The 14249-nt window shown below is 51.0% G+C and overlaps 2 protein-coding genes across 6 annotated transcripts in view; one reads left to right on the top strand and one right to left on the bottom strand.

Moving 5' to 3' along the window:
- The window catches only part of LOC105698274 (mediator of RNA polymerase II transcription subunit 13), a 29209-nt gene extending 17618 nt beyond the window's left edge, over window positions 1-11591 (bottom strand). For all 4 annotated transcript variants that reach the window (XM_023434098.1, XM_023434100.1, XM_023434101.1 and 1 more), the window contains exons 1-3: window positions 11458-11591; window positions 1442-1775; window positions 343-511 (exon numbers count right to left, since the gene is read on the bottom strand). In XM_023434098.1, coding sequence (XP_023289866.1) covers window positions 343-511; window positions 1442-1775; window positions 11458-11526 — 572 coding nt within the window. In that variant the 5' untranslated portion in view covers window positions 11527-11591. The remainder of the gene's footprint in view (window positions 1-342; window positions 512-1441; window positions 1776-11457) is intronic.
- A 109-nt stretch (window positions 11592-11700) lies between these two features.
- LOC105698273 (39S ribosomal protein L50, mitochondrial) lies at window positions 11701-14150 on the top strand. 2 transcript variants are annotated; one of them, XM_012422361.2, is made up of 4 exons: window positions 11701-12044; window positions 13335-13537; window positions 13761-13880; window positions 13970-14150. In XM_012422361.2, exons 1-4 carry the CDS (start codon window positions 11779-11781, stop codon window positions 14083-14085), a joined length of 705 nt encoding a protein of 234 aa, XP_012277784.1. In that variant the 5' UTR covers window positions 11701-11778; the 3' UTR covers window positions 14086-14150. The 2 variants fall into 2 exon arrangements, with proteins under 2 accessions (XP_012277784.1, XP_012277785.1); XM_012422362.2 differs by lacking the exon at window positions 11701-12044 and adding an exon at window positions 13011-13194.
- Window positions 14151-14249: the final 99 nt, after the last annotated feature.

Below are 14249 nucleotides of genomic sequence, written 5' to 3'. Positions count from 1 at the left end.
AACGCTTTCTTAGAGCACAACCAAGCTACCGACTTCGGCTCGGTGGAGTCAACTCGAACGGAAATAAACGGAAACTCTTCGACTTAGTGGCTCGCAACGTAAATCGATTCGGCCGCGAGGACGGGTGCCATACGGAACGCCACTTACTTAAAGCGGTACGTCCCGGCTAAATTAGAAATATCGTCCGAAGCCCCAAATAGAAATCTTTCCACTTGGATTCTCGATCTGCCCGGATAAAATGTCGACCAAAGATCCCGGGTTCTTTCTTTTCGGGGAAAGACGCGAGTCCGAAAAAGTTCCTCCCCTTCGGTGGAGAGCGCGGATGCTCGGCCCAAGACGTACCTGTTACAACGATGCTTCTCGAAGCCGTCGTACGGCTGCACGAACCACTTTCCAAGGCGGACGAAGTCACGGGACAGCAGGCACCGCTCGATCAAGTTGTGCAGAGCCTTGAAGAGAAGTGACCGGCACTCGTACGACAGTCCGCTCTCCCAAGACCCCTGCTCGCTCTCTGCAAATACGCGCTTATGTCAAAAACTCGCTGTGTCGGGCGCACGCCCCAAACGCGAGTAAAACTACGTAAGCGGCCGGGAAGACCGGCTAGTCGCGACATTTTCTTCTTCTTTTTTTTCCCGGAACCCTACATACAGGAGGATAATCGTTGCAACGAGGGGAAACGAGCGCGAGCGGCACTCCGAGGTTGACCGAGAAAACGGAAAAGTTCTAGAATCCCGAGGTTGTTGCCGGTCTCGACGCTTTCCCTCGGTTTTGTTCTCGCGCCGCCGTGCTAGCTTCCTCCCGTCTAAAACTCGGCTCTCTTAAGCGCCGAGAAATCGGCCATTCTCAGGAATCCACGATGCGGCGACGTTCCCCCGGGCTTTTAAAAAAACGTAGAAAAGAAAAATTCGTTCGTAGCCCCCTAAAGTTGCACTCAGGCAATGAACTTGGTGATAGAAGATTCTTGGAAGCGTAAACCTTGGCAAACGTAAACACGAGGTCGCGTCCGCGCGGAGGCGCGCTCTCGCGGAAGTTATGCGACTCCGGGCGCGCGCCACTTAGGCGGATCGTAACCTATTTTGACGAGGACTTCGCCACCGTTCCTCGATCCATGGACCGGACTCGGAACTTCTCGTTCGACCACGTGGTTCGCCTCGTTGGGTAACGCTTTCGCCCTTTCCTCTCCAACGTGACGCGGGGGTGAACCCCCAAGAGACGCGCCGTTCGGGACGACGACGGAACGACGTTTTACGAAATCGTAATCCACCGTTACCTTTCGGACGCGGTTAACGAAAACGAATCGCTCTCTCCATTTTCCGTTGAACGTTAAATTATATTATAAAGTTTCGCGCATCGTCACCGGGCGTCGGGTTGAGCACCGCCGCTCGATCGATGAAAGCGGCGAGGGCGGGCCCCGTGTCTCCGCGGTCCGAGGAGGACTTACCGCAGGCGATGAGCTCCGGCGAGACCAGGCCGGAGAGGTCGGGCTCCTCGCCGTACCAGAAGATCCAGAGTTCCTTGGCCGCGGTGAGGGAGAGGGGCGGGGGCGCCGGGGAGGGCGCGATGCCCAGGTCGAAGATCCCGCCGGAGGCGCCACCCCCGGGCGGGCCGGAGCCGGGGGCGGGGGCGGCGGCCACCCGCCGCCACACGCAGAGGATGTCGCCGGCCAGGCACCGCGAGAAGCTCGACAGCACCGGGTCCTCGAGCGGGGTGCCCCCGAACCCGCCGCTCGCCTCGCCCCACACGAGCTTCCTCCATTTTATGCCGCAGAGGTCCGTCTGAAAAGAGCCAACGTTTGTCCGTTAGTCGAGCCGACACGAGCCGATACAAGCCTGGGGAAAACTAGACTCTTCGTCACTTGGGTAGATCCACTTAAACTCCGAACTCTCTGCGAAGCAGGAGAGCCACGCTTCCGACTATTTTTTTTCCGACGAGGTGGGGTTAGAAAGTCCGGGATCTCTCGCCGATTCGAGGAGGCAGAGTCGCGCAGTGGAGGCGCACGGCGACCCCGGCCCTCGGGCAGGATCGATCGGCCGACGCGAATGACGTCGGCGGTCACGTGGCGAAGACGCACGTGGTGGAGAAGGAGCACGTGGGTAGGCGGAGACGCGAGAGGTTAGGTCGCGGTCGGCGAGCACCCCGAGCTTTTAACGCCCCCGTAACCTCGTATGGCTGACGTTACCCCCGAATTACGGTTTACCCTTAAAGTGCGCGTTAAAGCTGCGAGTCGATGCGCGAGTTTCCGTTTCTCCCCTTCGAATAGGATCCCTTGTATTCCCGAACTCGGATAGCGGCTCTACCGACCTCGGAGGAAAACGTCGTTTCGGATAAAAGGTATATCGAATGCATTGATTACGAATTCACAAATCCTCGATAAGTTATCCTATCGGGGCAATACGGTAATTTCCATTATTACGTTCCCGGTACGTTGCCGAGTCCGTGAAAAAAATGGTTACAACAATTATCGAACGAACGATTACCTCGATTCGGTCTTGGACGGAATTCCTTCTCCTCGAAGGGGAGGAGTCGCGGTCGACCGACTGGAATCGGAGGGCCGCCGATGGCACCTGTCGCGACCGAGACGAGGGACGCTTCCGGTATGGAGAGCGGTACGTCCGTTTGTGCGCCCCAACGAGCGAATTTAAGGCGCCGATAAAAGTCCGTCCAACCGATTGCCATTTTGCGGCTATTTTGGGGGTAGCGACCATCCAGACCATCCAGACCATCCACTGGGACAGAGATCGGCGCCCTCGCCGCCAATGGACCCCCCTCGTGCCCCTTGCCTCCTGGGGCTCCCGGGGCTCCCGGCTCTCCCACGGGTGGCCGTCGACCTATCCTTCCTCCCCCTTCCCCGCCTCCCTCGCTCTCCCTCGCTCTCCCTCGCTCTCTCTCGCCCACGTCCGCTACCCTCTCCGGCAGTGGTTCTTAACCCGCGTTTCGCATATCTTTAACGCGCACCGAGAAGAATAGGATCCTCGAGCCAGAGAAATATCTTGTCGTTCAAAGAACAATTATAATGATAAAGGCGACGATACTCCCGTTCCGTTAGAGAGGCATCGCTGGCCGGCGGAAGGCCGGCGGAAGGAAGGCGACACGAGACGAGAGGAGAGAGCCGCGTCGGATTTTAAAGACGCGGATGCGGCACTTCGGTCGACGTCTTTCGTCGCGTCACGGCGAGCATCGCGAAAACGTTAACTCACGATCACCCGATGCGAGCGTTACCGGACATCGTCCCGGACGAGAATTTTCCTCGCGTACCGTGAAGAACGATTCCGAATCGGAAGAAATCGACAGCGACGAAGACCACGAGCCGAAGTAAGCGGGAAGTTCTCGCGGTCCGTTAAATAAAAACGTCGTCGTCTTCGGCGGAATCCGGGAGTTAACCGTTGACCGACCCATTTTAGGGACACCCCGTAGGCAGGACCGGGCGATAAATTTGGAAAGAGGCGCGAGCGGGCGGGCGGGCGGTTAAGCCGCTGATCGATACAGGCAAGGCGACGTGCAAGGCCGCCCGCGTGGCTCCCAACGCGGAATTCGCTCCTAACCTAACCCCGATAGCGCGCCTCTCTCTCTCTCCCAGGCGACCGGAAGCGACCGGAAGGCGACCGGAAGGCGGAAAGCGAATCCGCCCGAAGGGGAGGAGGGGGCAGACGAAATTTGAGATCCGCCGTCGCAGGGCGCACGCGCACCGGGAAATCAAGAGGGACCAATGGGAACCGACGGGAAGCAACGATCCGCGACGGGACGAGAGGACACGCGACCTCTTGCCTCGAGTTTTCGGAAGCCCGGGCTATCTCGTTGCGCGCTCGTGCCGATCTCCCGGGAACGTCCGTTTTGGGTCGCCCCGGTCCCCTTCTTCTCGAGGCGAGTCCGCCCTCCTTCGACCCTTCCCCTGGAGCTCCGACTCCGACGCCGACGCCGACGCCGGAAAGGAATTCGGCGCTCTCGATCCGTCTTCTTTTGCAAACGTTTGCAAACGTTTGCAAACGCAACGGATTCGAAACCGAAGTGAATTCTTAACTCGTACCTCGTCTTCCTCGCTTTTAAGGCTAACGTCCCGGAGATCCGAAACGTTAAAACGTGGGAATATTTAGGTCAGAAGAATCGTGCGCAAAAATGGACCGTTGCGGTCCATTCAAATGAATAACCGATACCGGCAAATGTGTACACGTTTGTAATACGTTTCCAAAGAAATGTTTACTTCTATGACATCGCGTAGTAAGTATTCCGTACCTCTTGCGCTGGCCCGCGAAAAGGGACTTTTCGAGGTTATGCTCGACGGTACCTCGTCACAGCGCCGAGAGTAAGATAAGAAAACCGGGATCGAGAAGCGATCGCCACCACGAGAACTTGGTCAAGTTTCCAGGCTCGTGGGTAAAACCGTGGTTTGCTACCAAAGCCAACTCGTCCGTTTCAGCGATGAAATAGAGCGGAAAAGATCATTTACCGTCAGCGGAACCGGACTCGTCACTCCGCGACCCGCCGGCCGTATGTGACGAAAGGGACGGAGATCGTCATTTATTCCTCGGGAGCTGGAAAACCAGCTCCGCGAGCATTTTCCCGGGAACTGGCCCCGGGGAGTTACCGTCCCTTTATTCTTTCCTTTAGACCTTCGAAACGCGGAGTAAACCGAAAACTCGGTCGTCTTCCATTCCGGTTCGAGGAGTTTCGTTTACGAAACCGTTCGATGGCGCAGGGCGACACGGTGCAGTCAATTAGGACACGAAAACCACGAATCCGGGAGATTTCTTTATAATTATTGTACGGAAACGACACACGGAGTCCGAGATTTAGGACAATACCCAATATAAATCGATCCGGCTGCCGATATAAATACGAACGTCGGCAACGTAGGTATTTAGAGGAATCTTTTTTCACCGAAGTTGATTACATTCTCGACGTGTTTCACTTCGCGTTAACCACGTGGATGAATCGTCGGCTCACGCGGTACATTCGTTTATCCCTTCCCCCGCAAGGTGGTCTACGCGTACAGGTTTTAAAATCTGATTGGGTCGCACCCCGCCGATTCGTGCCGTTGGCTCACGGAATTTACCCCTTCCATCGCAAAGCGAGGTCTACGTATCCGTGGTCCAAGGGAGGCGCGCGCATCGCCCGCGCGTAATCCGACAACTCGGCGATACGCGCGCATCTCGTGACGGCCAGTCGAAGACGCGACGGCGCGAGCAGAGGTTCTTGGCTCGTCTTGCGCTAGCTCGTAACGCGTTCCGCGCACATTTCGGCCCTTTCCTTGGATATTTACGATCCCTCGTCGGTTTCGCGACTCGAAGGAGGTTAAGAACCACTGGGTTAGGGCTTAGCTGGAAAAATTGTCCAACCGACCGGATTCCACGGCACGACGCAAGGCTCTTCCCTCCCGGTTACCCCCCGTCACTTTTCTCCGCGGAAACGAACGGCCTCGATATTTCCCCCGTTCTTTTCCATCGAGCGTGCACCCATGTTCGTTTGAGGCACCTCGACGAACGGAAAACAAGGCGGGGGTCGCCATTTTTCCACCTTTCGCCGTTCTTTCGACGGAGCGACCGTTTCCTCGGGCGTTCAATCGATTAGTTGGTAAATTGTCAACGAGAATGGAAGCTTTCGGTACGGTTCCGTATACGGGAACCGACCTCTATCGGGCATGTCATTTGCGCGGGTTAATGGCGGTTGACGGTTCGCGAACAAACGCGACGCTACCGGGAAAACGAAATATAATTACGGAACGACGTTGCAGCGTCCACGTTGTACTTATTTCGCTGTACTTTAGTCGACCAAGGGCGCCATGCGTGGAATTTAGCCGCCAGTCCAAGCTTTCAAAGGGCGTAAAATACCACAAATATGCGTTAACGTGGCCATCGAAAAGAAACGTTTTCTACATAATTTAACTCCTCGGAGATCGCTTTCTCGGCACCTTAAGGTGATGCGAAGGTGGCGTCAAAGAGGACGCGTTTATGAAACTTTTCTCCGGAAGTACCGAATCGTTTCAAACTTTACAACGGGAGTATGGAGGCTACAAAGAAGGTCCCGACCCCCCATATTATTTAAATTTTTATACAATTTGTTCATAGGCATTTTGAGGGGGAAGACTCAGGGAACGACAATTTCACCTTTTCCGACGTTTACAACCTAAAGGATGCCGGACATCGTCCATCCGTAGCATTCTTTACATTCGAAATGTAATTTATTGCTTTTCTACGATTTTCTCCGGTACGGAATAACAAGGAAAAACGCGAAATTACCGAACCCTGGTCGCGCACACGTATGCAACGTATATAAGCGGACATTCGGCGGGCATTCGGCGGGCATTCGGCGGGAAACTCTGCCGTTTCCTACTCGCGCGTCCCCTTGGAAAAAGCCGCGCCGAAACGATTATCGATTTCTCGAGGCCGCCCGTCGCGAGAGGGGCGGAGGTCGGGAGTCGGGGGCAAACGGACCGCGAACGATCGACTCGTTCCCCGGGTCCGGGGAGGAGAGGTTAGACCGTCGATAATTAATGCACGCGTCGCGCCGCCGCCGTTTAGGGTCGCGTGGATTTCAGGCATTTCCCTGAGCTCGGCGTCGCCCGCCCGACCGATCCGGAGGGTGTTTTCAATTCCCGGGGGTAGTTGAACGAACGCGACTTTAACCGGCCCTCGATTAACGATCGATAATCGAGACCTCACGGTTAGCATTTACGGATAAGGGATACGCTTACGCATCCGGGTCGATTCTTTTGTTCGGAGTTCGGACAAAATTTTCACCCATTTGAGAAAGTCTCCCCGGACCTGGCAACGCCGATGGGTGCACATCCCAGACGTCCCCCACTCAGCGGAGGAACGAGGAAGGCGCGACCGTGGCCGGGCGGAGCGAGCTGCGCGCGCACATAGGCGTAGCGTCCCGGCACATGGCCCTTCCGTTTCCTTCGCCACTTCCAAGATCCCTTCTCTTCCGTAAAGTGATACGAAAGACGTCGAGAAACCTCATCGACGTAGGTAAACGAAATCACCGATCCGTATACTACCTGGATAGCCGATATTCCGTAACATTTTCCGCCATTGCGGGACGTAGGCCTCTAGTTATGGGCACGTCAACTGGTATCGTTGTATTTGCGCATGCCTCAAAACGACGCGTCATTCAACCGTAGATTGGATAAGAGGGGTCAAATTAATTTACCGAAAGAAAATAATTTTGGTCGAACCTTTCTTTCGATATGCCCGGCGCCCCGTTTTCCCCGTAAATGATGTCTCTTCTGCCCTTTATACCTTAAACGTTTACCTTCGCAAATTGACTTATTTAGTATCGTTGCTCACGCGCAAGGGCGCCGGGGTACCTTGAATTCGTCCGAGTCCTCTTCGTATGGAAGAAATGAGTATCAACCCTATTATTTTCTTCCAGTAAATTAATTTGACACCTCTTATCGGGAAACTCGGGAGAGTTTCGCGCCAAATACGATATCAGTGGATGTGCCGACAACTAGAGGGCTTCGTATTGGTATACGGATCGATGCAAAGCCACCTCCATTCTCATTAGGCTGGTTGGCCGATATAGGGTGTCTCCTATGGAACGCCCCGATTTAATTTCGTAGCGGTCATCGTTTATATTTTAGTTCGGAGGATTCTCGCCGTGATTAAGGGTAGAACGCTGAAATTTTTGGCCAATTAGGCACATCGTGTCGCTAAGATGATATAAAATTTCACGAGACCTTTGAACCTCCGCCTCGACTCGCGGGCGTTTTTGCCACGAGAGGACGTCGTTCCAGGACGACGGCCGTTTGATTTCTAACGGAGCCCCGATGACGGGGCACGCCGGAGGAAGCGGCGTGCGCGAACGGAAAGCCCCACGCGAAATCGCGTCGTCGAGCAACGCTAAGATCTAGATACTCGTTTCGTCTCGTTCGTTGAATCGGACCGACGTCACCGGAATCGACGAGTCTCGATTACAAAAGAAACGCGTCAGCTGGTTCGCGCGCAAAAGGAGGTTAGGGGGTCTCCTCCGTGGCGCCATCTAGTGCCCGTTTTGGCCTACGGTCCCTCCCTTCGCATCTTGGCCAATTTTAGGAATCTTCTTTATGTCGTTGCAGTTCCTGGGAATTGCCAGGGAAGTATTTTGCGAATCTAGCGGCACATGAAATATTCACCTTTAATATTCGAGAAACGGAGCGGATACCCCAAACGAGCCATTCGTAAAAGATATCGACAAGAGGCGGCCGCTGATCCATATACTAACAAATGCGAGTTTCTCGATCACTAGAGTGTTTCAAATCGTTGTACGATTGTCCTGACATCTTCGTTTCTCGCATCGGAGCTTTCGATACTTGCATATCGATCGAAATATGAGAGCTCGACGCTATCTTGATTCTGGCCTAGGCTAAGTCAAAAAACTTTATATGAAAAATGGAAAATTTGAAAGTATCTGAACAACTTAGGTGATCGCGAGTCGTGTGTCAGAGTTTCGAACGTTTCGATCCAATACCTTTAAAAAGAAGAGTATCTTATTCGAGTCGACGGATCTTTCGGGGGTCGCTTCACCTTAACCGGAAACCTCCGTGTGGTCGCTTCAAAATGTCACGGCACATTTTGTAGGATATCGGCTATCCAGTTAGCATATAGGATCGATGGCTCCGAGGGGAGTCCCTCGCGGCTTGGAAAAAGGCGAGAAGTTTCGAGGGATCGGAGCGCGCTCCCGACTTGACACAGTTTCCTCGGGCCTCGGCCTCCCTCGTGGCGCGCCGGCGAAAGGAATGTTACGAGAGAGAGAGAGAGACGATCTCTCCTCCGACTGCCGTGACGGCCAAGGGAGGGAGGGAGAAGACGCGCGGCCGGCGTTGCCACGTCGGGGTTACGAAAACCCTCGGATCGGAACTCTAATCGGTCCTCTTCGGATTTCCTCAAATTTTCTCTATTAGCGCGAGTGGCGCTACCGGATAGCGCGCCGCGACGCCGCGTCGCCTCGCCGCTGGACGACGCCGCGAGGTGGCGCCACCGGCGACCGCTTCCATTCCCCGCGACATTTCAAACGCTCGACCGGGTTGGAGTATGATTTTCTGTTGCGAGCACGCGAAAACGATTCTAGCAGGTTATTCGATCCCGATCGAGTTTTCAAAACAAGAAAGGCAATCCGAGCTTGAATTCTGCTATTCATTTTCTCCGCTCTTGCTTCCCGCGGTCGACGTTTGCTCGATAAATAAAGGATTTCGATTCTTGGAATGTCTTGGTCTCTCGTTTTAAATTTAAAATATCCGCAAAACCGTACCAAAGTGTGTTGGAATATTTCACCGTAGGGACGTTCCCGTCGAAAAAAAAGAAACTGGGCAATATAAGGTGAAAAATTAAGTAGATTAGTATCACGCGTTTAAAAAAACTACTTATATTTCACTTGTTCCGACAAGAGGGTCGAACGTTTCCTCGGATTTGCTTATAAATTCCTCATTTCTTTGGCCTGTCTTCAAACGGTTCAAAATTTCCTCCAAAAAAGAAGGGGTAATCAAAGTAGCCACCTCTCATTTGATTCGTTTTGAAATACGTTATAGAGCATTGCACAGTAAGGGATATGCGTTTTTATAGCTATCCAAATTCATATTTAGGGAGTGAATCGTTTCTTAATTTTTTGAATTGTATACTTGAAAAATAGTATCGATGAAACTCAATAAAAACTCAGCATTTATTGAAATTACATTAATATACGTTACTTGAACATTGATTTATTATAAATCCACTTTTCCGTGGTGGGTGAACTACCCCTATATGGCTAAAAAAACACGTCACTTAGCTATTTTTTCCGAATGAATTTATTTTTCAATGATTACTTCCAAGAAATGGACTACAGAGACACAAAATACTTGCATCTTTATTAACAATTAAATTCAATATAGGGAGAGGATAAGTCACCCTTTTCAAATAATCACAACATAGATACTTGAATATACTTAACTTCGGATAGGAAAATGCCTCAGTGCTCGACTAAATATGTAATGTAAAAGAAGAAAAGGTTTTCGTTTAACAAAATCGCAATAATATCGACGCATATCTACGTGTGCGTATCCATTCGGTTGTTTGCATAGTCTAGACTACCTACATTTATTTATTTATTTATATTCTTAATATATTTTAACATTGCGAAATAAATATCCGATGTTCGATCGAGTACCAAAGCACTTTCCTATCCAAAGTTGGATATTTTCCAACATCTATCCGGAGATTTAACAGAGGTGATTTACCCTCTCTCTACAGTGAACTTAATTTTGACCGAGACTATACGTTTTCCGTACGCTTGTGGTCCATTTTTTTGTAAATAATCATAAAAAGTAAGTACGTCGTATGTTAAAAGAATTTTTAATTTTCAATCCAACAGGGGTACCTAGGTATCCGTGAATGTAATATCCAAGATACATAACTTTCTGGACGGAAGGTTCCATTTAACTCCAACTACTTAATACTGGATATAAAAGATTACTAATGGCGAATAAATATAGTTCCAAGTCGACGCAACGGTGAGTTCTCTGGCAAGCGGCAATGTTACGAGAAAACCGTTAAAATGATTGCAAATCCATGAAATTTTACATTGGGACAAGACGGGTATCAATTCTTCCAAAGTCATTCACTTTTCGAGACGAATTAACCTTCCATTTCAATACGTTCGTACACCGAATAATAATAGCTGGACGAAGCTAACCTCAAGAAAATGAAATATCGTCCGAAATTAGGGCGAATTTCGTTGGATCGGCTCACCTTATTTTCTTGGCAACGGCAAATAAAAATCCTGACACGAGCATCCCTTTTCCTTTTCCTTTTCATGCAGTAACATATTCCGAAAACCTTCAAGGACCATTTCACCCCTAAATATAAGTTTGGGCATATCCCTCATTTTTTGACGCTCCATCAAACATTCAAGACGAATCGAACCGAAGGCGGGCAGATTCGAGGAAAAGTCTTCGGACTTGCGGCAGGGGAGGGGGCGAGGCCGCTCGGGCGGAGGGGGGCAAGAGAGACGCGACGTCGGCGCCCACCGCCAGGGAGGACGACTTCCTCGGGAGTTCCCGCCGACCGTCCACGTCCTTGCGAGAGAGAGAAAGAGGGAGCGACGTGACGTCGAGCCGAGGCATGACATTGGGCGCACGCACGACAAACTTGAAATCTCCGGTGCACGCGCGGCTAGATATCTCCGTGCCACGCGTTTCCCCGAGGTTCTAGAAGTCGACTCCCCGACTCCCCGTCTCTCCCTCTCTTTCTCTCTTTCTCTCAACTCGCGTTTCTACGAGTTCCCGTTCGTCGTGCCTCTCGGAGAGGAGAACGCTCGCGGGAGAGAGAGGGGGAGAGGGAGGAGGGAGCGCTCTCGGCTTCCCACGGGGACGTTCCGGGCACGTCCCGGGCGCCGACGAGGGCGCCGACGAGGGCGCCGTCTCCGGATCGCGTCCGCGCCCGAGGAACGCTCTCGGATCCGCCGTGGCCGAGAGAGCCACGGGGTTTCTCTTCGCTGGGTACTCACCAGCGCGAAGAAGTTCGTGTGGCAGTCCTCCAAGCTGGCGCCGTTGGTCTGATGCGACGGGTGCGTCATGGTTGCTCCATGGTACGCCTTGATCACTATCGACACTTTAACGCGCACCGATCAGGCACGAAATCCTTGTCGCGAGCGTACCACTATTCGAGAACATTTAGGAGGGTTTTCACCTCTCAATGGCGACCGTAAAATGGCGGCCGCTGGGCAACAACAAGCGCAGCCGCCGAGGGCGCCGCCTGGCGGTCGCCGCTGGAGTCACGCCGCCGCCGCCGAGGCGGCTCGGCGGTCCGAGAGCCGTCCCACGGCAAGATGGCGGCGCTCACGAGGCATGGCCTCCTCGGGATTTCCCGGAGACTCGCCGGCAAACTGATCGACGCCCGGACCCCGGACCCGGACCCGACTACGCCGGCTCGGCGCCTCGCCGAGGCGAGCGCGCCGCGCCGCCTCCTCTCATCGTGGACCGACGCCAAGGCACCGACACGCGAGTCCGACCGCGACGACCAGCCGGACGACCTTCCTCTAGGGGAACTCGGCGGTACGCACCGCGCCACCGGGGCCTCGATCGCCGCCAAGGGGTAAGCCGGTCACGGACGAGCGGGCGCACTCGGTCACGACGCGCGAGGAACGACCTCCGGACTGCTCCGGACTGCGGAATTCGCGCTGCTCGCTACCTCACGGGGCACGCACGGCGGCCATCTTGTTCTCGGTCGCGCCCGACCCCCCACCTACCGGCTCCTCCGTCGCGCTGCCTCGGCCGCAGGGACGACTCGTCTCCGCGGCCCCCGGGCACCCCCCGGGCACCCCCCAGACTTCGGGATGACCGAATCTGCCGAATGATCGATCCGTCGATTCTTATTTTCACGTATCCACCCGATGCGAAGTTCGTGGAGTTCGAAAACTCTCGGTGAGAATGTCTCGGGAGAACGTAGCGATGAAAGTCACTCCAGTACGCCGATAGTGCGAGAACTTGTCAAAGAATATTTATTGGAAGTCCAATAATCAATATTTATTATAAAAGTTTCAATAATGCGTTTCATACACTTTCTACGGATGTGTCGTAATTATTACGAATTGCGGCTGATTTTTTCGTAGAATGACCCTGGGGTTTTCTATCATTTTTGCGAAACGTCGGATAATCAGGAAAATTTGAGGATAGAACCCACCGATTTACTTCAGCCTTGTTAACCGTATCAACTGTATATATGTAGGTATACATTGTTGCGAGTAAAGTTTTAAAACTTTCTAAACTTTAACATAAAGGGAGTAAGACCCTAGTCCAAAAATCGAAACAACGATACGTACCTTTATACCATTTGTGTCCCCTGCCTCTTTTGTACCGCTAACCAAGATGCATGATTTTTGTTTTGGAGATGCGTCGTTTCTGCAAAGTTATTCTTAATTATTTATGATTTACGCATTTAAAATCGAGGCGAAAATTATTACAAATTTAAATGGCTAGATGTTATACTGGGACCGTACCTACTGACCACTGCAACTAATAATGGCTTTTACATTCTAGTGTTTAACTTTTTGTGCCAATAACATACAGATTACGTAAAGATCACTTGCGCAAGTACTCCTTGCACCGATTCCACAATACTAAACTTCAACTACAAATGAAAAAATTCAGCTTAACTTCCGCTACACGACCTTGCACATAACGAGACTGGTACAAGATTTGAAAATACAGCATAAATATTGAAGGGCAATGTTTTAAATGCTATGGTACAAATTGTTTCTATCACATTCTGAAATATGTAGTCGACAAATGCTTCTTTATCGGTGTTATATTTTATATGTAAATATGTGCCACCGTTTGGCATGATTATTCAAATTTACTTTGACATAGTGTTTCTTCTTTTTAGGTTCTTAAGGCCTTATAAACCTTATACACCACCATGTGACGTTTTGACAAAAATCAACGAAATATGCAAAGCCTTGGGTGTTCCGATCAAAAATGATTTTGGCCTCAAAGATCCCATCTTGCGGTTCAAGTTTTTCGTGGCCTGCGAAAAGGAGTTCAACCACAGCATACCAAATTCTCTCTTATATACCATAGAGACAATTAGTAAGAGAAATATCTTTAAAATAATTAATTTATACGTACATTCACTTAATGGAATAATATCGAAGAGGGGAAAGTGTATGTATGGAAAAGAATTCTATTTAATATCAGAAGACAAGAAAAGTATCATACAATTAATGCATAAAGTACTTTAAAAATTATAAATTAAAAGGTTGCCAACATGCCGAAAGTTGTTCTTTTTAAAAATAGAACATAATTTTTTCAGGAGATGTTCGCGAGTACTATCTAACACCAGTGGACTCGGTTACACCACTAGAAACATTGAAACGAATTGACTTACCAAAGAACCTACACATTAATTACGAGTACCATCGTTTCCATCCTGGTCAGTGTTATCCGCTTTATAACAGGAGGACTTTATCAAAACAATGAAAGGGAGCTTTCCTTCCAGTTAACGTTTACATTTCATTTCAGAGACCGACACAAAATTTAATGGTAAAACAGCGTTCCCAGCCAGTTCGACTGTAATAACTGGATTGAAGTACAAGAAGAAGTATTCAGGACACGTCCAAAAGACATCCTGGCCTTAACATGGGCACATACCCTGCTAATGCTGTATAGTTAACTTTGAAATAAAACATCAAAGATACACGATGCTCGAATAACTTTCCAGTGACTCAATATAATTGTAAAAGTGATATATGGTAATAATATACTCTAGATATTCAGTTTTCAGAATTTCTTTTGATTCTTC

Source organism: Orussus abietinus, unplaced genomic scaffold, assembly GCF_000612105.2.
Source record: "Orussus abietinus isolate OABI.00-Male unplaced genomic scaffold, Oabi_2.0 scaffold14, whole genome shotgun sequence".
NCBI lineage: Eukaryota > Metazoa > Arthropoda > Insecta > Hymenoptera > Orussidae > Orussus > Orussus abietinus.
The sequence above is the reverse complement of the archived record's forward strand: the minus strand, read 5'-3'. Positions and strand labels throughout refer to the sequence as shown.

What these genes read in the sequence shown, in the direction of transcription:
- LOC105698273 (XM_012422361.2), top strand. Translation starts at nt 11,779, where the DNA reads ATGGCGGCGCTCACGAGGCATGGCCTCCTCGGGATTTCCCGGAGACTC. An exon ending in GCCTCGATCGCCGCCAAGGG is followed by an intron (nt 12,045 to 13,334) that starts GTAAGCCGGTCA and finishes TCTTCTTTTTAG; the next exon opens with GTTCTTAAGGCCTTATAAAC. An exon ending in ATATACCATAGAGACAATTA is followed by an intron (nt 13,538 to 13,760) that starts GTAAGAGAAATA and finishes TAATTTTTTCAG; the next exon opens with GAGATGTTCGCGAGTACTAT.